The 25,082-nt window shown below is 40.7% G+C and overlaps 2 protein-coding genes across 2 annotated transcripts; both read right to left on the bottom strand.

Annotated features, from left to right (window-relative positions):
* Positions 1–930: 930 nt before the first annotated feature.
* Positions 931–9,347, bottom strand: sfxn5b (sideroflexin 5b). Its single transcript, XM_076103452.1, has 14 exons — positions 9,291–9,347; positions 6,121–6,189; positions 5,635–5,712; positions 5,464–5,490; positions 5,296–5,350; positions 5,162–5,187; positions 4,965–5,018; positions 4,586–4,642; positions 4,282–4,347; positions 3,751–3,841; positions 3,325–3,440; positions 3,014–3,099; positions 1,559–1,676; positions 931–1,289 (listed from the first exon to the last, which is right to left on the bottom strand). The coding sequence occupies exons 1-14, from the start codon at positions 9,345–9,347 to the stop codon at positions 1,212–1,214; spliced, it is 978 nt and encodes a 325-aa protein (XP_075959567.1). The 3' UTR covers positions 931–1,211.
* A 2,608-nt stretch (positions 9,348–11,955) lies between these two features.
* Positions 11,956–23,336, bottom strand: rab11fip5b (RAB11 family interacting protein 5b (class I)). The gene is made up of 6 exons (XM_076103795.1): positions 22,599–23,336; positions 19,918–20,450; positions 18,290–18,881; positions 15,269–17,656; positions 13,869–14,004; positions 11,956–12,216 (listed from the first exon to the last, which is right to left on the bottom strand). The coding sequence occupies exons 1-6, from the start codon at positions 22,976–22,978 to the stop codon at positions 11,956–11,958; spliced, it is 4,290 nt and encodes a 1,429-aa protein (XP_075959910.1). The 5' UTR covers positions 22,979–23,336.
* Positions 23,337–25,082: the final 1,746 nt, after the last annotated feature.

The following is a 25,082-nucleotide window of genomic DNA, read 5'->3' as shown; positions in this document are numbered from 1 at the left end:
ATGTTTTATCTAGTGCAGTGTTTCCCACGGGTCAAAAATATACTGTGGGGGAAGCTTTCACTCAAAGCTCCTTTTGCTCCTCAACCGTCTGCATCACATCACAACAGACTAGAGTCCTGACCTGATATATATATAAGAAACTGGACAGGAAGGCCAAAGATACTTTCCCATATGTTTGCTGTCTTTTGTCCAGCAGAGAGCAGTGATGAGTTTATTCATGGTTAACATAATTACCTAATTTTAAGGATCCCTGTCAGAAATCCTTATGTATTTAATGTTTTTACTTAAGGAAGTTAATGCTGTCTTGTATATTGTTATCTGTAATCAGCCTCAGAAATCCAGTATTGGTCATCCTGCTCTAACAGATGCCTCTGAGTCAAACTCACAAAGAGATGCAGAATTGTAGATTTAGGACAAAGTCCTAATCTTGGAATTAACATTTCAGCGGCATAAAATCATATTATTTAGTTTTTTTCTTTTTAGACTCATCCCTAACCGTTGCTTCTTTTTTTTTTGGTGAAACACTAGAATAGTTTACCTCTTCCAGTCTCTAAACATTATACTAGTTACAGGCAGATATAACTTCGATTTCTTTATGATCACAAGATTAAGGAGATTTGGGCTTCAAATAAAGATGAATCTAATGTTAGCTGATAAACTTACGGTGACTAACCTGTGGACAAACGAGCTATCAAGTTGACAATACTGTCACCCTTCACTTCCTCACGCCTCACTGTGTTTTCAACTTTATCGTTTTCGTTCACTCTCACTGCTCCCGTCAGCCAAACAGGCTCCAGTTTCCAGTCAAAATGCTCGTTTACAAAAACACTGAGGCAGCTGAAGAGCCAGAAAAAGTCAGTTATTGCCGGTTCAAACTGTATTCAAACCCTCGTCATTGTGTGAAAAGCAGCCATGTGTGGGAAACACTGTTTTGTACACATTAAAATCATTTCATTAATACTAAAAAACTGATTTCACAGTAAATATATCATCATTTCTATAAACAGAGCTTCTTCTTTTTAAACCTTGACTCATTAATTGCTGTGATCTTGAGAACCGTGAAATAAAAAACAAAAATGGTTAGTACCGATGATCTACAGGCTCAGCTGTGATGCTGCAGCAGAAAGACTCTCAACCCGACAGGAGGAACCCGACGACTGCAGCCTCATTTCCATCCTCGTGCTCTCCTCGCTCCCTCACCGCGGCATCCATCATAAACCCTTGTTGTAGGTCAACACCTTGCAATCTGTTGCCATGGCTATCTCCGGCTCTAGGCAAGACACCTCAATCTGCAAAAACAAAAAAGCACAAAGACTGAAAGTCAAAATTTTAGCTCTACATCGCTCTGACGTTAAAGCTTCGGAGATCATTTAGACTTTTAATTACACATGGGAAGAGACATCTGGAATAAGAGGTGAACGCAAGCTCGTGGGCCGGGGCTGTGCATGTCAAGTGGTGTGTGTGTAATTTGAATCTCTCCCCAGCTGCTCCCTCTTTTTCAGCCATCTGGCCTCGAATTATAGCAGTAGGGAGGGCTGAAGCGACGTTTTTGCCGTACCTGAGACATCTGGGGGAACAGGCTGATGGCCACGGGCAGGGAGAGGCCGAAGGTAACCAGGCACACGAGGCTGTGGATGGGCAACAATAACCGGCGGTTGCTCTGCAGGAATCGCAGCCTAAGTCAAGATAGAGAAAGAAAGGAAACGTGAGCCCGCGGTGTGCATCGATCCCCAGATGACTACTGCAACACCAGGAGTTATTTTTGGATCCGGAGAAAAGACACGTGCAGAATTAGGGAGGAAGCGATTTTTCACAATTAGTGATTGTGAGATTAATCTGTCTGTGTGAAAGTTACAGTTCTGGGTTTAATGAGTTTAATGACACTTTATTTTTCCTTATTTATTTATTTAATAGAGACAGAAAGTCTCTTTTTGTGTTTAAAAACGCTTCTGTATTATTACATTTTGTTCATTTCTCTTTACATTGTCTCTGGCTGTGGCCTACTTTCTGAATGAATACATGAGAAGCACTTTGGGGCACAACATATGCCGACTCTGGCTCAGTAAACAGAGAAACATGCAGATTATTTTTAGAGCGGAATCAAACGGACAATCAGCCCTCTAAAGACAGAGAGCAATGACGGACAATAGAGAAATTAATTTATAAAATGAATCTGTAGCTCGCTTTAATTTAACATCATGGGTTTAGTTTAGTCTTAACTCACTATGTTCTGTGTTTTGCCTTTTTAGGGAAAAGTAAAATAAAATGCTTCATTGTCCACAACTGCCTTTAAAAAACAACAAATATGCTAAAAGGCAGAATGGCATTCTGAGTTATTATATTTTGGGATATTTGCATGAGTTCCTCTGACCCTGTTTTTGAAGAATGTTTAATCATGTTGGCCACTAGTTCCCAAACTGGGGACCGGGACCCCCACAAGGTGTCGCAAGATAGATCTGAGGGGTCGTAAGATGAGGTAAGAACCAGAGAAATAAGATAATGATGTTTGCTTTGCTTTTAAGCTTCTATTTCTCTACTGAATTAATGAATAATTTACTGCTACTATTCAGGCCTCTAAAAAGAATATAAAGATCACTGATTCTGACTAATCTCTCATTAATGCAGCATAATAAGTTGCTGTTTTTCTCTGAGTATACCTGAATACTAACAGTAACTTAGAATCTTTTCTAGGTACGTTTTTAAGTTGTTTAAGTAATATTTGAAGCAAAAATGGAAAACAAAAATCACTTGTTCAAATTGTTTAATATTTTCTGTTTGTCTTAGTCTTTTATGATAGTAGAAAGTACTTTGTTTCGATTTGGTACAAAACAAGATATAAAAAAAAAAGAAAAAGACTGAACGTATGATGCACATTTTTCATATTTTTGTCATTTTACAGACCAATCGATTACTTGTGAAAATAATCTGTAGATTAATCAACAATGAAAGTAAATGTTACCAGCAGCCCGAGTGACCTTCAAAGTAAATGCCACCTATTTATTTCTACACAAACCTCTCGAGGTAGGACATGATGATGGGGGGCAGGACAAAGATCGGCATCGGGAGGACCACACGTGTGAAGGCGGTCTCCCTGATCGCCTGGGGAATCAGATGAGAACATTGTGCACAAGCTTCATTTCAAATACTGCAATGAGTTGGATTTCATTTTCTCTTTTATGGGATCAGATGTGTGCTGAGTGACAGGAGCCGAGCAGGAAATGATGCATATTCCCATCATCAGCCACCATCACAGTAAGTGTATGAACATATTCAGTGCAGTCGGGTAACAATTAGCTGAGTATGCAAAAGTTAAAAAACACTCACATGTGTTGCGGCAATTTTGGAGGATCCCACCACGTTCCCGTTGTTGTCCAGCACATCAATTCCTTCAGATAGCTCATTGTGTCTCATCAGGCCCACGTTACAGATGTTTGCACAGGCTGAGGACGGGGAGAGAAAGAATTGTATGATTTCATACATTGCCACATGAACACGTGCTGAAGACGAGAAAGAAGAAATTCCTTTAGAAATGTTTGTAGGAATAATCTAAAAACACTGAAACACCTCAGTAAAATAAATATTCTAATAACAGAAATCACATCGGTGCAATTTACAAGCTCTGAAATGTTAGATGTATGTACGTAATTGTCTCATTTGTAAACATAGAAGAAAATGAAGAGTGCAACATCAGTCAGATGTTTTGACTCCGACCACCAGAGGGCCACACGATGCTCACTGGTACCAACATACCTACAGCTGGGAAGGGGACCAGTCTCTGAATTATCATTCTGGTGGCAGGACTCAGCTTGTTGGCCTTCTGAATCAGCATATTCAGCCCCACCTAGTAAATACAAAAACACTTTGAAAAAGAAAAGCAACATCCGATAAGATGCACCAGGTTCATCTCAAAGAAATCTTCTATCAAAACCAACTCCAGTCAATTTAGCTTTTGGTCAAAACTCTACATGCTTTAAATACTGCTATACAGCAGAAATATTACTTGTATTTGCAGCAGTACTATTTGTATTACTAGTAGTGTTACTGTATAAAACGTTGACATAAACACTACAGCTTAAACTCTTTTAAAAGATAAATATTACCAGTATTACCATCATCACTAATGATACTGTACATAAAACATCACTACAACTTCTTCTGTACGCTGAAGAAGCAAAGCAGCTCACGACTTAGATGCTCTCTTGCGCAGGTAAAATTCACAAAGAAAAAGAAGGTATAGTATCCTGAAAGAGGATGAAGTCATTGGACAAGAAACCCACTCACTGCAATAGAAACAGCGCTGGTCACAGCTCCTCCATAGCCTTGAAGAAACTTGGATGTTGGCGTTGGCTGAAGGAGAGAAGAAATATTGTGTCACAGCTCTATACATGGTTTACTCTCTATAGTGGCTTTTTGTGTTTTATATTGGCATTTAATGTCTTAAGATGGTCTTTAAAAAATACTACACGTGATATTCTACTATATAAAATAATCTAGAGCAGTCAGAATGAATATATATATATATTGTATATTTTTAGAAGTATTTGAGAGACTAAAGATCTAAATATCCAGAGGTAATAGTTCCCACCTTTGTGGCGTTGCGGTTTGCGAAATTCACACAGGCGTTGTGACTCTGGTTCAGCCACTGTAGGAAAGAAGGAAGGAAATAAGGGATGAACAAAGGAAAGAAAGGAGGAGGATGGAGGGAGGGAATGAAGGAAAGAAGGAAAGGACAAAAAAAGAGAAAGGAAGGGAAACAAAGGACAGGAAGGATGAATAGACAGATGGATATTTACAAGCTTACATGTTGCTTTATAAAGCAACAGCTTACAGAAAGAAGCAAACACGACCATGTTCTTATTCCAGTGTATAACAGGTGGGAAAGCACTGCATGTACACAATAAAACTGCGTTTACCAGATGTTCAAAATGTACAATAAATGCAATGATTTAATGTTTTTACAGTACCTGCCATATAATGGTAGACACCACAGTCTGATTTGGAAGAAGAAGGCCAATGACCTAGATGAGACCAGGGAATAACAGCTTATTTCTGGGGCAAAATAAGTCCAAAGTCTCATTTCCTCTCTCCCCAAACACGAGCATGTAAATGGACATCTGCACAGCCATGATTTTAAATGTATGATATTGTATATGAGACTTACAATCGGTGTTCCAAATGGTACATAACCTGCACAGCGAAGAAATGATGTTCAGTGTAAAAACAAAAAACAAAAATGAGGACAGAATGGAAGTAAGTTCAACAACTTAAGCAAAAGATCTTCATCTGAGGTCGTACCTGACATTCGAAATGGCATGAAGATCTTCTCTCCTGTGTCAGGATGAATGATGGCCTGCGTGCAGAGAGCATGGCATCATCCTCATGCTGCCAGGAGCCCAGAGGCTAGAATGTATGGAGGTGCAGACAACCTGAGCCTACCTACAAGTATCCAGAGGAATCACTTACCTGCTTGATCTTCTGGGCTTCCCACAGCTGCACAGGTAAACACAGAATATTCTTTAGTTGTTTTCACATCTGGTTCAGACACGTTTAGTTTTTGTTGTGATGATTGCGTGTTTAGTCTTTAGGAAGACTCTGTACTGCAACACACTCGGAGTTGCGTGGATAAATACTCACCTGATGGTCAGACACTCCAGGTGGAAGCTCGCCATGTTTGTAGTCATCAAGTAGTTTCTCGCATTCTTTCAATCGTTTCTAAAGAAAAATATGGGGCTGTATGAGACTGGGAAGGCATTCATGTTTTGACGTGTTTTGGAACGTAATGAGAAATATTAATATATTTATCTGCAAAACCCGGAAAAGAAGACAAAGTTCTCAAATATTTAGGGCAACAATCAGTTATTCACAATATATTTTAATCTGTCAAATGCTTTAATTTATCATTTAAGTGTTTGTTTTTTTAAATTTCAGAAAATAGTCTAAAAGGCATCTTGATCAAAACCCCAAAAATATTTCAAAATCAGGAAACAGTGACATTTGAGAATAGAAATGAATTTAGCTTTACAAATGTTTAATGTATTAGAAATCTGACCATTTGTTCCGTGACAGTTTATGATATTTTATGAATAAAATATCAACAGTTTAACAGGTTGTTTTTGTTACCTCGGACACAAACAGGGTGCTGGGGTCAATGATGTCTATGAAGTGTCTCAGTCGACCCAGGAATGAACCCTTGAGAAGACAGAATGACAAAGTTCACTCTTAATGAAAGCACAACGTACAGACACAACAGCTGATCATCCTCCGCTCTGTGAGTGGATCATTTCACTATAGTCCTCTGCAGTCTGAGAGGATTCATCGCTGCTCACTTTGCTTTCATTCATGCTCATTTAATAAACATGCAGAAACGTTGCTTTGTCTGTTGCACTCTGCTGATTTGAAAATGATACTTATGAATTTATAATGTTACACAGTTTATTGTTTTATATATAAACAGGGCAGTAGGCAGAATAATAGAAAATGATGTAATGTATTCAAATTTCTCCAATTCAACCCTACGAAATGTTTAAATAGGCTACAGTACAAACCAAAAAAAAACTACAGCTAAATGAATACTTACTTTATATCTTAATACATTAATTCATTTAAAGCAGTAACTTTTATCAAAATACTGAGGTGAATTTTGTTTTCTTTAGACGGAGCCATGCTAGCTGTTTCCCCGTTCATTGTGCTAAGCTAAGCTAACCTGCTGCTGGTTGTAGCTTCATTTTTATGTTCGGCAACAAACAAAAAACAATCCCATCTGACCGAAAGAGAATAAGTGCATTTCCCAAAAACTGTTGCTGTCTGTATGTTTAAATGTCCATGCCGGACTATGAATCCTAGCTTTCTCTATTCACTAGATGAAGACCATGAGATGCAGTTGAGAGCTCTGACTCATTAGTAAAAACACCTCCCAAAGGTGAATCTTTGCTAATGACTGCTAATGAATGTTAATGAGAAATTATTAAGCAGATACTTTGAAATGCTGCCATCAGGAAAACTGAACCGTTAAAATATGAAAACAAAACACGACTAATTATCAAAAGCAATAAAATAAGAGACAAAGTCTCTGCTATCACAATGGAACAATCGAACTAAATACAACCGAGATGTTAAAGTAAAATGTGCCTTTTGAGATGAACTTTTTAAATGTATGTACTAACAATCTGAGTAAGTTTACATTTACCAAAAAACACATTCTTCCAAGTGAGGCTTGGAGCTGCTGGTCAAGTGCCCTGTTTTCTGTTCCCTTCACTGTCTTCATCAGCATGCCAATCGCTAACTACGAGTGCCAACAGTCTGAAAAGGCCCAACAGCAATTTATGCCAAGAGCCTCTTTGGCAAACCAGATGGGCGAAAACATGGCAGCTTCAATCAGATTCCCTCGGAGACCTTAATCAGTTATGAAGGGCAGAAAACACAGTGGAAAGACAGAGGAACAAACCCTTCTGGATTTTAATTATCTGTTCAGCATCGAGTCCGAATTGAAATGACTGGAAACCAAACCCAGTCCTCCTAAAGACTATAAATAAAGCATCTCTGCTGTACTGTAACCCTGACATTCACACGTCTCCTCCTCTGACAGGCCATATGTGCTGCAGTGCTGTTTTGTAAGAGTGGGGTAGACTGAGGATCCATGTGAGGAGCCTGCTTTAATTATGCATGAGCTGCAGCTCCCCGGAGAGTACACAACAAGGCTCGCAGAGACGGAGCGCGGCGGAAAGCACAGACAAACTGAGCAATGCTGATTCAAACACTGGCCTCATTCTAACTGCTGTGACGCAAGGAACTGAAAGTGCTACAGCACCTTTATCACCCCAACATGAACTTCAGCTTTCAGATGGGAAAATAAAAAGGTGTTATGAGGAGACTTCCTAAAAAAGACAGCAGCAATAGGAGCCGGAAACCAAGAATTAATTACACTCTTCCTTAAAATGATGGTGATCGCAAAAAAAAATAAAAATAAAAGCAATTCACATGAGACAAAGGGTCTAAATTAACTATTATTTTTGTGAACCATGCCATATCCTGTGTTATACTGTCCCTCAAGCCTCCTACATAAGAACAAGACCCCCAGACTGAAAGAGACGCACAACAACGTCATCTCACGTGTCAATTTGAAGTCATTATTAGTGGTCGTTTTGCATCTCGTGTGGCCTTTTTGCGTCGCTTTCTGACTGTTTTGCAGTTGTTTTGTGTCTCTTTGTAGCTATTGGATTGACTTTTCAGCAAGAAATGTTAAAAGTCACTTCAAACTAAGGCACAAAAGGCCATCGACCCCCCTGGACCTGTGCCCAGTAGGCTCAACATTTAAGAGAAGCTGGCTCTTGTGCCTTTCACTTGTATTTTTTTCCATGTTGACATCCTGCATTTTAGACTTATACATAAGAGCTGCATTAATATCAGTTAAAACAACAGATCAACAAGTTTAGAGACTTATTTACACAATCTGTTTACGGACCTCTGCAATAGCATCGTGTGGATCATTTTCTTTGAGGTGATGTTTTTTTAAACGGCTCTGAATAAAGAAGCCTTGGAAATGTAAATGTAACCAGCTCCCTGCTTTAATAAGTCAACGTGAAGGTCACATTATCTCTCAGGGCTGACCAATGCAAATTCATTTCTGAGTGAGGAGATTTGAGTAATGGGCTCCAGATAAGGACGGACAGTTATTAATCTCGATCACATGCGAGTCCACAATCACTCTGCAGAGAGCATCCTGCAGAAGAAAAAGAACTTGAGGGTGTTGAAGTGTGATTTGTATCAGATTTATGTGGGAAAACAAATGATGCGCAGATCTGGAGATTGTATAATAAATCTCCATCTTAAAGCCTAAAATAAAAAAGGAAATAGAAAAAAAAACTCTTATACATAATAATTGTAATAAACTGCCTTTAAATGCCGCTCAGGGTCCCAGTGCCCGTCTGCCGACCTTAACAGTGATATAATCTCTCACGGAGCAGCAGCGAAGCAAAAGGGTGTGAAATCTGTCAGTGATGATAAACAGCGACGTGAACCTGCCGACAAAACGATTATCTCCACTAGTGCATCTATAATAATAAACTCCAAACTGATCCCAATCGAGCTCAGAAGTTCATTATCAGCTCAAAGTTGTTGCGGTTTCATAACAAAGAACCGGACCGCAGATCAAAGCCAACTTTCGCTACAAAGTGTGAGCATCCGGAGCGGAGCGGCGCGAGGAGGATGGAGGGGCTGTTTTTCACCCGCGAGCCAGAAAAAAACAAAATGTCATAAATGCCCGTTTTGACTTGAAGATAGAGAAGTCTTACCTGCTCGTATCGGGGTCTCCCGAGCTGGAAGGCTGGACATGCTGCAGATTCCGCCATGACACCGAACTATTTATTTATTAATGAAGTGAATCATGAACGGATCCCCAAGTGGAGGGAACTACATTCGGTGTGTAACTATAGTGAGCCGCTCTGTCTGTCGGGATGTGTAGTCTTCTCGTTTGCGTTCACACTGGCAAAGTTGCGCCGCATGACTACACATCCCAAATAATCGATAAGGTGAAAGCTATTGCATAACCGTTCGGATTGATCTTGGGAGAGATAACAGCTCACGCGCCCCGTAGGTGACCCAATAAATCATGTGTGTGAAGAGGCGTGGCCTGAGGAGAGCAGCGCGTGTGTGCGGAGTATCGATCAGGCTGCTGTCAGGTGCAAAAATATATAACCTGGAGCAAAATTACATTAATATTAGTCTCCACACTGGGCGCTTTCATTATGCTCTTGTCATTAAGTGCCAGAGGGAAATATGCTGCTTCTTTTTAAATTGACTAAAGCCTGTTAAATATGCATTAGTTCTTTATTTGTGCATATATTAAAACAAAACTAAAGAGAGGAGATATACAATAACATAAGGAAATGCACAGGTGTGTTGAAAACAAGGATTACAATAACTAATATTTGTACTGCAGAAATCTTCACAATCATATTTCTCGTTTCATGACATCTATCCCACTAAAGAAAACTTAGAAAATAACATGGAAGCTCGCTGTCTGTGTGGCTGAACACATTCATAACCTCATCCCTTTATAATTGTTTCAGTGGTACATTTACTCAAGTACTGTACCGAAGAACAATTTTGAGGTACTTGTACATTACTTGAGTTCACGCATAAGATTATCAATACAACATATAAATCAACTCATAGGCTACATGAGGATATACTACTTTAGGTTAATCTACCCAGTTTTATATATAAGGTAATTGAAATTAGCTCCACTTTTACCAGCTGCAACATTAAAGCGATACACATAATGCATCAATTATTATAATCCAGTAATGTTGTATTTAATTTCAAAACCGGTCATTCTGCATAATGACAACTTTTATTTGTTGTACTTTAAGTACTTTGACGCTAATACTTATATGTACTTTTACTGAAGTAAGATTTTGAATGCAACATTCTACAGCGGTATTTCTGTTATTACTAAAGAAGAGAAGGAATACTTCTCAACTGGAGGCCACTTTTCTGTTTTTACATCTTGTTTTTTTATTTCAATGTGAATATGCAGCTCAACCTTTGTTCTGAGAGTAGACTGAGTAGACTGCACAGTCTAAACAGGTAATGTACTAAATCTCTTTGGGCAAAATAAAACACAGCCTATGCTGTTATATTGTGCTTTAATTATTGTAAACCAGCATTTCACTGAAATCAAAGCTGAGAGGGAGAGCGGTGAAGTAAAGTAGCCAACAGGACAGCCTGTCAGCATTTGTTATAAATTCAATAGACTCAATCTGCAACAATATTATCTCTAATAAATCAGATAGATTAAAATCTCTTTGAGAAACCCAAGGTCCACGTGGAACCAGAAGGTGTCCGCTCAAACTGTGCAGTTGGAGCGTCCTCTAGTGGAGGGACATGAGCAGTGCTGCAGCATCTCATACATACCAACACTCATCTCTGTGCAGGATGTTTAGTTTCTGTCTGATCGGTGACAAACCAACAACACAAGGACCTCACAAACTTTGGCTCATGTGTACTTTATTTTCTTACAGTACAGTCCTGCGGTCATGAGTGGCATTAAAGAATATATCATCATGACAAAAGTATTTTATAGAAATAACTTATAATAATTATCTTATCTATTGCATTGATGCTGTTACTTGTACAGTAAAATGCTACTATTTCAACAACAAAAAATGCAAAGTGGAAACAAAAATAAAACACAATATTTTGTACAAATGAAAAGAAAGAAACAAAATACAAATAATGAGACTTCATCTTCTTCAGTCTTTTCGGGCTCAAACGTGATTAATGTTTTGCACTTATCATAGAACAATGTTAATGCAGAAAGGTCTCTTTTTATAGTATCCACATTGCAGCACAGCGTATTATGACGTGTTGCTATTCTTTGTAGCATTTCTTAAATTATATTTGAAAATATGCAATTCCCTCAAGTTAACCTTGGCATTTCATAAAACAGTTTGAGATGAAAACCTTGTGTCAAAATGACATTTTTTTGCAGCTGTAATTTCAAGATTCCTTGAGCTAACAGCATATTCTGACAGAGGAACTACTTCAAACCCCAAAGTGAAACAATCCTTTCTTAAGCCTGTATATTATTTTATGCATGTGTGAAAGCAGTGAGTTTAAAGTTTGACTTGACAACAGCTGACTATCTTTAATTACTCTACAAAGCATGAGTAAAATAATCATTTGGCTTTGATAGAAGCTCTTATTTATTCTGTTTTCTGTTGGGATAGTAACCAGCATGCATGTTGGGTAATATCGTGTCTACATCAACAAGGCAGTATTAGCAGTGAGAAGACCTGGATGATCGTGAGATCAGATTTCGTGGAGCATTAACTTGATCACTCTAGAATAGTGATTCCCGATCTTAAATAATAACCGTGTTTTGCACCCACTCTGGAGGAAACCGTATTCTCGAGGGTCTTAGTCGTGTGCAGCACACACACACTCGCTCTGTCGTCACTTGTGTCTATTGCGGACTTGAAGCAGCGTTGGTGTCTGCTCCATGATCCGCAGTAAAAGATTATCTATGTAGTCCTCCATGTCTCGAACCTGTAACTTGACCTTTTTCAGATCCGCCTCACATTTGCGCAGCTGCGCCGCCTGCTGCTGGGAGGCCGCCTCCTGCTTCTGCATGTCCATCTCCTGCTGCAGCAGCAGTGAGATCAGCTCCATGTTGGTCAGGTGCTGGTACTGGGCCGAGTTGTCCACTGGCACCTCCTACGGGAGAGGGAACCGGAAGAGTATGGATGTATTATAGATGCATGTATGTATAATAATTATTATTAATATAACAATAACTTTTATTTATATAGCACCTTTAAAAACAGAGTTTACAAAGTGCTTTGACAGACAAAGCAAAGACAAATTTAAACACTGATAAAACAGTGTCAACGATAAATGAAACAATAAAACGAATCAATACAATAAGAAGAAACTAAAAAAACATAATAAAATAAAATAATAAAAGCAGTAAAAAGACAACATCACATAAAAGCCAGTCTGTAAAATGAGTTTTAAGAAGTGTTAGAAGAGATTGCGGATTCTGTGAGCCTTATCTTGTGTGTGTGTGTGTGTGTGTGAACCTGGCTGGTAAATGTCGCAGTTAAAGGAATAGTTCGTCATTTACGGAAGTACAATTATCCACCATCTTGCCAAGAGTTAGAGGAGAAGAATAATACCAGTCTCATATCTGTCCATTCAATATGAGGCTACAGCCAAGAGAGAGTTATCTTAGCATAAAGATGGAGGCTGGAGGAAACCTGATTTAAATCCAAAGGTGCACTATCGTATCAATTTTGTCTTCTAACTCTGCAAGAAAGCAAAAAAGCTTAATTCTCAAAATGTTAAACTATTCCTTTAAACAAAAAATTGTGATTAAATTACGTAATTACGATATTTAATGGATATTAAATTACTTATTTTAGCATTAAATGACAATGGTATGCTCCATGCTCCAGTCCCAGTTCATTAACACCGAGTGCACCGCTGCTGTTAATAAATGCTCATGGAAGCATTTAATAGTCTGTGGACCCAATCGCTTTCTGTGATTTAGTTTGACGCGTTAATAACTTCATTCTTCCGCTGTTTGCCCATAATGACACTCAAACAGTGTTATGGGTACATTTTGAAAATGTAATGTAATTTTTTTGGAACCTGTTTTCCAGTTATTGATTGGTGACATAATGAATGGTAATGGTAGTCTGCACGCCAGCTCAAATCCACAAATTACTGTAGGAACACAGTTTTTTGGTTGTATCCTATAACACTGAGGGCTGCGATCTGTAATTTTCCACTGCAGTTTAAACCCCGTCAGACACAATTACAGAAATGTGTAATAGAGATTCCCTCAAAAGCAAAAACAGTTCATATCTTAAGAAGTACAATATTTACAGGTGATAACCAGGTCTATACTTCTGTTCATATTTAGGTTAAACTGATGGTGGCAGGACCTGCTATTAATTTGTCCTCAACAGCATCAGAATCAGCTCATTGTTTGACGTACTGTTACAGAAACAGACCAAAGTGTTACTGAGGAAGGCTGGAAACATACGTTTTTACGACCTGAAATCTCGTAACTGGGCCAAAGAATTAATGGGATCAGCATTTTTCTCTCCAGTGTTGAAAGTGACCTCAGTCTAAAAGGGAGCCGGTAGGTTGCAGCTGCACACTGTCATGTGTGACTTATTTACTTCATGGCAGTAATAACACTCAATCACAAGGTGTGAAAGCTGCATGGTAAACTACTCAGAATATGTGCAATACATGTATCTAGTGTGAGATGTGTTTTTACAGAAATATCACAAAAAAAGCATACAATGTTTTCTTCTAGCCGCATTGCTAAGATTAGTTGTGTTCTTGTGTCACCGTACCTGACTCCTCTCAGGTTCGGCTGCGACCTGGTGGGCGCTGCGTCCAGGGTTGATGGTCGACTTCAGCTTCTCAAGAACCGAACGACCGTCCTTCTTCTCCGATTGACTGGAGGTCAACGGCTTCACTGGATGAGTTCTGCAAAGTAAAGAGGTTAGCACTCGTATTCCAACACAGTACGTTCACTATTAAGTGCATAACATGACTAATGTTGTATGGTCAAGTTACTGTATATCAGTTCAATCTGCATTTTTTACTGAACGTCACACACTTCAAAGCAGATCAGAAAATCTAAAGCAATCTGTGAAAAGAGCAGTGAGCAACATAGAGCAAAAAACCTCTTTGAGCATTAATAACTGCAGCCATATCTGTCGAGTTTAAACAGGAAATGTACTAAAAGTGCAGTGATTCGCTCGCTACTGCAGGATGAAATCATCTTGTGCGGGGGGGGGGGAGGCACAGGGTTGACTTATACAACAACAACAACAACAGCAAGGGAATGTTTAGAAACTGAAATTAGAATAGAATTTAAGCCACTTTGTGATCGCAGCAGAAAGAAGAGCTGAGTTTCTCTTGTTGCTTTTATTGTTGATACACTCTAAAAGGAGATAATTAAAGTGATTAATTATTAAATTAAAGCCATAATTAAGTGACTCTATGGTCATTCGTCCATTTGTTTCTAAGCCAACAAACATGATAAAAGCACAAATATTCTAAATATGAAGTTCCCTCCCCTGTATCTGCTGTAAATATAGTAAAAACAAAAGCACTGTGCATACAGTATCTCACAAAGAACAGGAATGATTTGTTTCCTGGGACTGAATCCTGACATGTCTAACTCTGGGTGCCCTGAAATATGTCATCCTCTCTACCGCAAAGTGGCTCTTCTGACTGCCTAAGAATACATCGTATGTACAAGTACTGCCCTTTATTTCTGGTGAGCCAAAACGTCTGAAAATACAATTCTTCGACATAACCTCTGAACAAGATGACATATTCTAGTGATCTCATGTACGTACATGCATACAGGATAAAAAGCCAGCTTTCATTTAGTACTCCTAGATATCTGGACATGGTGTATCAGGTGGTCGAAGTAGCTGCAAAAGTAGCTAAATTTAGGGCAGAACAAAGTGTCAGAAAAACAGCACACGTACAATAGCCAACAAGAAGCTGAATAATGAGATGAATAACATAAATGTGAAGCAAAGCCAAGAACAAAGCAGCAGGTATCATCCAACCACGTTGGATGTAACAAACTTATAAAATGCATTCAACATCAAGCCGCGCCAACAGTAAACAAAGCAACAAAATGAAAAACCACTACGTGTTTTCGTAGTGCATGTGGAGATCTACAGCTCGTTAAAAAGCTACACATGTCATATCCTGGTGTGAGGATTCTCACCTGCTCTCCTGACGGGGCAGGCTGCTAGCTGGCTGAGTCTCCTCAGGCAAAAGTGAGTGCCGTGCATCGACCAGGGGCTGGTCGGTGGTGGAGGTGGTGGAGTAGGAGGAGGAAGAGGAGGTGTAGGGGGCCACAGCCAGAGTGGTGCTGGGCCCCGTGCTCGAGGGGTGTATGGAGGGGCAACAGACAGGGGTAGGGTGGAGCGCAGCCTGGATGGAGGAAGAGGAGGGTTCCTGCAAAGATTGCCCAATCTTTGACTTTGACGGGGTTCTGGAGTTTGGTGCTACCTGAGCGTGAAGGTCTTCAAAAGCGATATCAGAGGGTTTTCCTGTCGCTGTTGTGTTGTCTTTTGAAGATGTTACTGATGCTGTATTGGGATCATCGTGATGATCTACTAGTGCCACGAAGGAAGAAAGAGCTGATTTAGAGGGCTGGTACGACGACGGTCCTTCCCGGACTTCTGAAATGTTTTGAACGAGGGCCAAGAATTGTTCGAACTCTGTGTCTCCACCTTTGCTTTGGTTGCTTGGGCTGCCGCTGCTGTTCTGTCGAGACACTCCTTTGGGTCTAAAACGTGCACTCACCACACCAGGAAATGTCTCCTGCTGGTTTAGTGTGCCTATTTTAGCTGGCGGGTTCCCATTACCATCAGAGTCATTTTGTGTCTTTTTAAAATCCCCTACACTTCTTGATAAAACTTCACTGGTTTCAGTTTCAAAATCGGCTGCATCAGACGTTTGATTTTGTGACGAGAAAGAAGCGACCTCTCTGCTGTTCACCCCGGAGTTACCGTGTGGTGCCACGTTATTCGGGTCGCAATTGTCTTTGCAAACTGGAGAGACTTTGTACAGTTTGTTGGATGAAGCGGTTATTTCAAAGGAAGAGTTCATCCCAGGTATGTAAGTGTCCTTCAAAGTGAACACATCCTCAGGAGCGGTCGCTGTCTCGACATGGTAAGCAGCTATCTGTGAAGCTCCTGGCGGTTGTGGAAAAGTCCCGCCAAAACTCATGATGCCTTTGAGAGTGTCAACTACCTCTGACTGAGAAGAGCCGTCTGAATCAATGAAACCAAAATCGGAGCTATTCACATTCATGTTCAGATCTCCTGAGGTTAATGAGAAAGACACATTATTGTTGATGCATGTGGTTTCGGGGGGATAAGACTCCATCTTCTCTACTGGAGCGGTTGTACTACCAAGTGCTTTTGCATCTGGCTGTGAGGAAGTAGTAGATGGCATGTTTAAAATATCTGCTACAAATGTCTCACTATTAAGAAGTATGTTAGGTCCTAAGTTCATAGATGTGATCTTATTTCCTGCAGTTTCTTCAGCGCTCAAAGGTAAACGATTTACTTTGGGTTGTCCGTAGTTTCCTCTGCACATGCGTCCGTACAAGTCTTGCTCAAACAACATCCCTCCCCAGCGGTCGTTTTCATCCTCCAAAGGTTCATATTTGAACTTTTTGAGCTTCTCTTCGCACATGAATCCTGGCGAAGTAACGTTTGTGTGCGGCTGAGAGGGAACGCTGAGGGAGTCGGAGGTCTCGCTGCTGGTGTGGGGGTCTGGAGATACACTGTTTCTTTTGCTTTCTCCCTCTCTTCCACGTTGCAGCGAGGCCACGCCGGTCTGTGAGAGCAGGTAGGCTTCTTTATGGACAGCCAGCTCTTGACCCCTGTGCAGCCAGCCATCAGAGTAACTCTCGCTCACTGAACTTCGTAAAGGTTTCCGAGGAGGCAAAGGTGGAGGCTCCTCCTCGCATGTTTGCAGCTCTTGTGCATGATTATTGGTGCTGTTATTAACTGGAAGATAACTATGTCTATGAGACGAAGTTGGACTGGTTCTCAGCTGTTTCTGAGGAAGACTCTCTTTCGGTGAGTTGAGCCTGCTGGAGGCGAAGGCATCAAACGAGTCATCCGATTCTCCTGCACTCTCTGACATGGAGCGAGGGGCGGAGGGGTTCGGTGTGGCTGCTTTGGGTAATAATGCAGGCAGAGATATCTGCCTAGCTACCGGCCTGGGGCGCTCCCGCTTTATATAAGCCATATTTGTAACATCGTGAGCAGGGCTGGATGTGCAGGGCTGGGAAGGCAGAGTGGTGTAATGAAATGGGGATGAGTCGAAAGGAGGGGACCTCTGTGACTCTTCTGCTATGAGATCCTCAAAAAAGGGGTTGCGCTGCATATACGAGGGAAAAGGGTTGGAGGGTGAGATTGGGGTCGAGGCGGGAGAGGAGAAGGGGGTGAAAGGATTGGTGTGATTGCAGTCGTCAGGTGAGACATGACCGGAGGGGGAGGCAGAGGGAGGGGAGCACTGAGATGATACGGGGGAGCGAGGAGGGAGGGGAGGGGGTACATCTGAGCTGCTTTCTACCTTAGGAGAAACTTCCAGCCTGTAGAGGAAAATAGGGCACAATAGTCCTCTTAGTTAATGATGCGCCACGTTACCAAATGGGGAACATCTTTCTTACACAAACACAGAAGACAACCAACATATTAGGTGACATTTCTGTTACCTTTAAACCTCCGCGAACATCAGTTGATATCAAACTGGCCAAATGAAAGAATTATGAAAAACAGTAACTTAGTTGAAAAAAGCAGAGCACATTTGCAAAATAATCAAGCAAAAATAAATAAAATGCATTGTAGCCATTCAAGACCATCTGCGCTGGCAGCTAATCAGCTGGGTGAGCTCATACATGGAATGATTTTCTTCACATCCTTCTGCGAAAGCAGTTTTTCCAAACCACCGTGATGCTGCATCTTTGATCGAGAGAAACGCTGACACATGTTGACAAAGATAATGGAAATGCTTGAGTGCCATTTGTGGAAAATATAGGATGAGATGATGACACAGCATGGTCGTAAAAATGGAGTATACTATGAATTAAATCTATCACATTTTCAGATGAGCATGGAGCAGAGCAAACACTGAGCTCAGGCCTCCCATGTGCCTGATGCTGTGCCCGGATAGAAAATGCATTTAAACACTGTGGGGCCCAAAGGAAAGTCTGTAAGTGACTCACCTCGGCTTGTTGTGGGCTTCCCCGGAGCCAAACCAGCCTCTGAGCCTCCCCTCAGATGTCGAACCAGCCTGGTTCAGGTCCGACTTAGCTGGCAGAGAATCACTCCTCCCTCCAGAGAACAACGTCTTTCTTAGCTTCCTCCCTTTGTCGGGCGAAACAGCAGCAGATGAGACGACCGGCATCTCCGCCTGCACAGGGCGCCCCCCTTGCTGATTTGGAGGAGACGATGCCTGAGCTTCCTTTTCTTCCTCCTTTTCCTCTTTCTTCATCTTGTCAAAGGACCAGCGTCGGCCCTCGGCGGAGGAGCCTCTGTCCTTGGTGAGGTTCTGCAGGGATCGAGAGAGCGGGGAGCACTTGTCCAGCAGGACCAGCTTGGACTGGTGGGCTCCTGAGCTCTTTGGAGTCGACGGCTCAGAGTCATAGACGTGACTGCCATTTATACACAAGGAAGACTTGGACTGAGTCATGGTTTGACCTTTCAGAGACTCCACTGCAAGATTCGATCGAGAGAAGGCTGTCGTGATCTTACTGGCTTCATCGCTGAAGGCTCGCTTGTGTGTGAGAACCTTTGTGGTGTGCTGGCTGGTGAGCACTGATGGAGGGAAAGAAGAACTGCGTTACGAAAACAAAAATAATTTCAAGTCTATTTTTATGCAATAAGATGTAAATCTCATCTTTCCTACTATTTGCCTTAAAGCAGTAACAACTGTAACCACACCACTTGTGCAACAAGCTTTAAACACAACATGACCTTATCATCTAAGTTTGAGGTTGTTCAAGCCAACAACATTTGCTTATTCACACATGCAGCCAGTGTTGCCAACTTAGCGACTTTCTTGCTAGATTTAAGAACTTTACAGACGCTTTTAGCGGTTATTTCTAAAAAAGCGACTAGCGACACATTTAGCAACTTATTCAGACAACCAGGGAAAAAGCTAGAAATGTATAATATTGTAAGTAATTAGAGCACGAGGTCTCTCCCTCTCCTTTTTTTCAGCCCATACAACCAATAAGCTTTAAAGGATGCACTATGACATCACCAATATGCAAATGAGCATAGGACATCATCATTTTTCTACTGTAAAATGTCCCACACAGTACATATCTTGGTCACAATTCTATGGGATCCTTATCAAACAATGTTTATTTATGTAATGCGTATATGTGGTTGTGATAAAAAACATAATATAAGCAGACATATAGTTAGAATGCTTTTAATCTTAAACACTGATAATTGGTATCGGCCTCAAAATCAAGTTTTAATTGAACTGGAACTATAATTTGTTGGTACAGAGGGAGTGATACCTATCTATTGGGGTTTCCCTCGGACATTTCTCAGCAGAGGCGGTAAGCTCCCAGATCCTGACCCTCATATATATAAGGGCCTAAAATACTTGCCATGCTCATTAAATACAGCACATGTGGAATAGTCTGCCTGCTATTTATCCCTGAAGCTTAATGCTTTATCTCTAGTTATTTAATGATGTTTGTAAAGGTTGTCCTACTTATCAGAGGGGTGGCCCACCCTTTGCCTTAAAACACTGTGGGAATGTGATTTATCATCAGGCCTCAATGAAAACAGTCACCAGCCTTCATGTCACGCACATGTAAATAATGTCAAGGCCTACCTTGTTTAGCTAAATCTGTCTCTCCGTAGTGGGTGTCCACCCGCACTTTGCTAGTGTAGATGGGGGAGCTGGGAGGGTCTGACATCAGATCCAGGCTGGGCGGAGGGCCGGGGTTATCACTGACCATGGAGGACACACTGCTCTCTGAAGCCAGGGACGAGCATGACCTGGTGTCAGATGACTTGCGCAGCCTCCCTTTGAAGAAATCTTTCATCTTGCTCCTCTTCTCCTCTGCTATCTCCACATCTCGTTGCTCCGCCGAGCATCCGCCCTCCTCCTCTCCAAACGGATGCCCCAGGGATCCTGACAGGGCAGCGAAGCGGCCTGGCACAATGGCCGAGGAGGACTCCATGTCCCCCCTCTTCCTCCCCGTGACGCGATCCTTGAGCTTACCAAAAGCAGAGCGAGGTTTGTCCTTTATGGTGAGGTCGAACATGCTGGCTGTCATGTTGTTGCGAGTGAACTGGACTGTCACCTGCAGTTCACCACGGTCCTTCTCCTTTCTGCCCGCCTTAGAGTTGAGCTTGAACCATCTGAAGCCACAAAGGAAAAGGGACAGTCAATCTTATATCAGTGCTTCAAATAAACACGTTACTGAAATGTGATGCTATCTGTTTTAAAGCACGAGTCAGAGGTTGAATGTGTTGTCTGGCCATACCCCGGGACAAAACAAGCATCAACAAAAAACATTGATTTCCTTTTCGCAAAACTTTCCACATATTACATAATCTGGAAATACTGCTCGGGGGTCTGCACTCATAATCTTTGACAACAAACTGTTTTTACAAGCCTCAGAGAAGGAAATCGAAACCCAAATTCCTCGAGATAAGAGACAATACTGTATCAAGAGTCAACCAATCAAATCCTCCCTCTGTTCCTGCCTCCTAATTCCTTTGAGTGGACCAGAGAAAGGGTTGGGGAGCCAAAGCTAACAGCAGGAATTCAGTGAGTTTCACTGAGTGCAGAGAGGGCGGAGAGCCCACAATTAAAGCCAGATGTGCTGTATTGCTTTAGTGGTGAGTCCTGTTGCGTCACCTGTCAAATACTCACAATCAGGAAAATTAGAAAAGACTCTGAGCTATTTCCAAGATGACAATAACTTACAATAAAATAACTTACAGTATGTAAACTGAATTCACATTCTAACTCACTTTGGAAACCAAAACCACAAAACTACACATGTTCAATCATAGTTAATTATCATTGGCACGCCTTGCATGTCCCAAAAAAAAACATTAAAAAAAATAAAAATATTTCCACTTCCCTGCAGTTTTCAAAACTGAATGTGATGAAGAATGTGTCACTCCTCCTCACATCCTTGTACTATTTATATCAGTGCATTGATACCAAGTTCACCAATCCACTTTGACAGATTTCCAAAACATGTTGAAATGATCTCCACCTTCATCAGCTCCAACATTAAAGTGGTGCACACATTATTGCACCACTTATTATAAAGTTATATAACATATATGATTCTATGACAATCTGCATAATGAGTGCTTTTACTTTTGGTACTTTAGGTTTATTTAATGCTTATTACTCTTATGCAGGACTTTTACTTGTAACATAGTTTTTCTACAATGTGGTATTGATATTGGAGTATTTTTTCCACCCCTGTCTGTCCCAGTCTGACACAAAAACATGACACATCACTTGTATCTTCTGTGTGAACAGCAAACTAGTGCTGTTTAAAAGTAAATGGAGGACGTGCATCGTGCTTAAAGATGGGGGCTTTCTGGCTAGAATCACTTGTTCCACAGTGGAAACTGCATCTCATCTTGTTGATTTGCAGTGCATTGTGGGAACCGCTTTAGACTAGAGGACCCGCATTTAATGAGCCTGTATGCATTCAGGGTTCAAGCTTTAGCAGTTTTCTGTGTCGTCTTTGCAAAAACAAGTTTGATATAATTGTTTAACTCTCATCCTCTCTTTTATCAGCTGCTGTGTTTTTTGTGTTGTAAAAGCACACGGTTGATAATCACAATGAAGAGAAAACTATACTCCCAAAATAAGATACTGGAATAATGATACATCATACAAATATCATTTAAATGAAGAACTAAAGCTGCTCGTCATTCACCTGTACATTTGACTAAATAACCTAACAATATCCAGTAGTGGAATGTATGCAAGTACAATTACTCAAGTACTGTATTTAAGTACAGTTGTGTGGTACTTGTACATTACTTGAGTACTTCTACTCCACTACATTTTGAAAGCCGATATTGTATAATCCACTACATGTCTCTAACAGCTTTAGTTACTTGTTACTCTGCAGATTTAGATTACTAATAAGAAATATAATCAACTAATAAATCATGATGTATTATACAGATTAAAGTACTAAAGTAGTTGAAATGAACCTTTTACCATGTGCAACATTAGTGATGTTTACACATTAATGCATAACTAATTATTATCCAGAAATAGGATTCTGGATAAAGAGTACTTTTACTTTTGAGTATAAGCTAATACTTAAGAAAGATCTTGAATGCAAGACTTTTACTTGTAACAGAGTATTTCTACACTTGTGATACTTTTACTGAAGTAAAAGCTCTATGAGTACTTTCTCAATCTCTGTCTGACACACAAACACATGACACATCACTTCTGTCTTCTGTGTGAGCAGTAAACTCACATGGTTTGTCATGCAGCCTTCATTACAAATCACAACATACTCATCTCGAGGACACGTCCCCTCCTGAAATAACCTATCCAGAGGAATGATGGTTTGACCGAGAAACACGTCAAGTCCGATAAGCACCCGGTGCATGACCGTGAGGACCAGGTCCCCGCTCCCATGGGGGTAGGCGCCCCGGCCGCCGTCCTCCAGGATCCCGGGGAGCAGCTCGAAGCAGCACTCCTCGTTCCACTCGGGCACCTCCGCCTTCTCCACCAGCCCGGTGGTGTACTTCTCCTTCGCCACCTGGATGATGGTGTAGAGGTAGCGGCTGCCATGCTTGCCCTTGGTTCGCAGTCCTCTCGCGCGGAGGACGGTGATGTTCACGTGAGTGGGCACCCATCGCTGATCATCGTCCAGATCAATCAGTGACATCATCTTGCACAACGAGTCTTTGTGTCCTTTAATAAGCGTAGTTTCACTTAGTGTTGTCAGTTCATTTGGAGATCATCCCCCCTCTTTGTGTTGCGCCAGAGTTTCCGTGCTGCGCAAAAAAAAAAACCCACCTCTGCAGAATATCTCCAAAGTCCGCGGAGCCTCACAGGGTTTACCCGAGGTCAGTGTCCAGACAGCAGCAGCCCGGGCCTGTGTTCAACTGGAAGCTCCGCGTGCCATTCCCAAATCCAATCAATGCAAACGAAGTTATGAGAGCTGCGTGCTGGAATCATCCCAAAAGCTCGTGCTACATGTCGCATCAGTTAGTTTACTGTCCCGAGGTCTGCTCGTTGTGCTCACGGCCCGCCCTCCTCCAGAGCAGCAGGCCCGCATACAGTGGGAGAGATGCCGCAGAATTAAAGAGAAACACCCAGAGCTGTATCAGGTCGCACGCTGCTGTCATGAGAGGGGACACGCGGAGAGGACGCGCATTCAGCAGCTCGTCCTCGTGTCAGACCAGCAGGACATGAAGTCCGTGAAGATTCTGACCGGAAACATCCGTGAAAAATCATTTGATTTCCTCGAAAAATCATTTTATTCTTTGTTATTGTCTTCAACCAAACCTCTGGATCAACGCGTCGTGCACGTGCAAGACTGGTGCGAGCAAAAAGGTAGAGACAAAATGAAAAGGCATAGAAAGACAAATTAATTTAATTATTAAATTGATTGAAAATGTAATAACTGATCAATTGATTAAAATATGTTATTCAAATATTAATACATTAAGGCTGATCACTATTTATTTTGTTTATGCACATTTAGGTGCACTGCCCCTCGTGGACAGACCTGTACACTGACTTAAATTACAGTACAGCCCTTTATCGATATTGTTTGGAGAACATTTTTCACTGATGAACTTCATTAGGTTACTGTCATTCTTGCAGCTACACACCGCCACCTGGTGGAGATCAGTGACAGTTCAGGATGAGAAGAAATGGCACAAAAGAGAGCATCAACTACAAAAAAAAAATATTAAAGACACAGTCACATCCTGTTATTTCTTTCTAAACTAATTAAACACATCAGCCTCCATCTGATCCAAATAACTGTCTGCTGTAACACTGAGACAGCTGCAACTTTAAATTCACTGCCATTTTGTCTAATTACATTCATCGACTAAGCTTTGTGAAATAGTAGTTTTTGTTTTTTGCTTAAGGGAGAGTCGACTACATTTTTTGGGACAGTTGGGGTCTTTAGTGATTGAAGAGTGTGTCTTTTGTCTTCATCTACAGCAGCTCCCACCTTCACTTACAGGTTCAAAACGGAAGAATATATATTTCTATATTTGTTAAACAGAATGCATCATGTTTAGTTTGCTTTAAATTTGCTATTTGCTAATTGCACCTGTTTTGTGTGATTTGATGAATTTCTGTATTTCTGTAGAATCACCAGCAGATGCTGTCTTATAAACATTTACTCAAGTGCTGTTAAGTACAGTCTTGACGCACTTGTACTTCATTGAGTATTTTCATTTCATGCTACTCCACAACATTTATCTGATAGCTTTACTTACTAGCTACTTTGAAGATTAAGATTATACGAATAAAATATTATCAATTTATAAAATATGATGCAGGGCTGAAATATAGTGAACTGAAATGAGCTCCATCTCCACCCGATATAACATTAAAATATGAATAAATCAGTAACAACGTTCAGTAATAATATTCCTTTATATAAATAGATATATATTTACTGTCTTCAAATAACTGAATCTCTATACTACATCAGAAAATAACAGATTATTGTTCATGGATCAGATCACAATCCTCAAATTGTTACTTTATATCAGATGGAAATGAAAACATTGATTTAAAATAGGCACAGTATTAATGCCATATTTACAATAATTAGATCTAGTAATCTAGAAATAGTGAAAATATAATTTAATTGTCCAATGCATCATAATCTGGAATCATAGATGTTATGCTCTTAAATTAAAGAAATAAAACTGTACTCTAAATAAAAACTGCTCTCCTTTTTTAAACTGATCGTTTTTATATCTTTAAGAATTCAAAATAAAATGTCTAGAATAATTTGCACAACA

Source organism: Anarhichas minor, unplaced genomic scaffold (assembly GCF_050575085.1).
Source record: "Anarhichas minor isolate MPS153535 unplaced genomic scaffold, ASM5057508v1 ptg000028l, whole genome shotgun sequence".
NCBI lineage: Eukaryota > Metazoa > Chordata > Actinopteri > Perciformes > Anarhichadidae > Anarhichas > Anarhichas minor.
Note: the sequence above shows the minus strand (reverse complement) of the source record. Positions and strands in the feature narration are given on the sequence as shown.

Excerpts from the sequence above, each read along its gene's own strand:
- sfxn5b (XM_076103452.1), bottom strand. The coding sequence starts at position 9,347 with ATGGCGGAATCTGCAGCATGTCCAGCCTTCCAGCTCGGGAGACCCCGA. Across the intron at positions 6,190-9,290 it reads GGAGACCCCGATACGAGCAG|GGTTCATTCCTGGGTCGACT; the intron begins GTAAGACTTCTC and ends TGTCTTCTCAAG. Across the intron at positions 3,441-3,750 it reads GGTCCCCTTCCCAGCTGTAG|CCTGTGCAAACATCTGTAAC; the intron begins GTATGTTGGTAC and ends CCCCGTCCTCAG.
- rab11fip5b (XM_076103795.1), bottom strand. The coding sequence starts at position 22,978 with ATGATGTCACTGATTGATCTGGACGATGATCAGCGATGGGTGCCCACT. Across the intron at positions 20,451-22,598 it reads GGGACGTGTCCTCGAGATGA|ATGGTTCAAGCTCAACTCTA; the intron begins GTATGTTGTGAT and ends TTGTGGCTTCAG. Across the intron at positions 12,217-13,868 it reads CCGAACCTGAGAGGAGTCAG|GAGGTGCCAGTGGACAACTC; the intron begins GTACGGTGACAC and ends CCTCTCCCGTAG.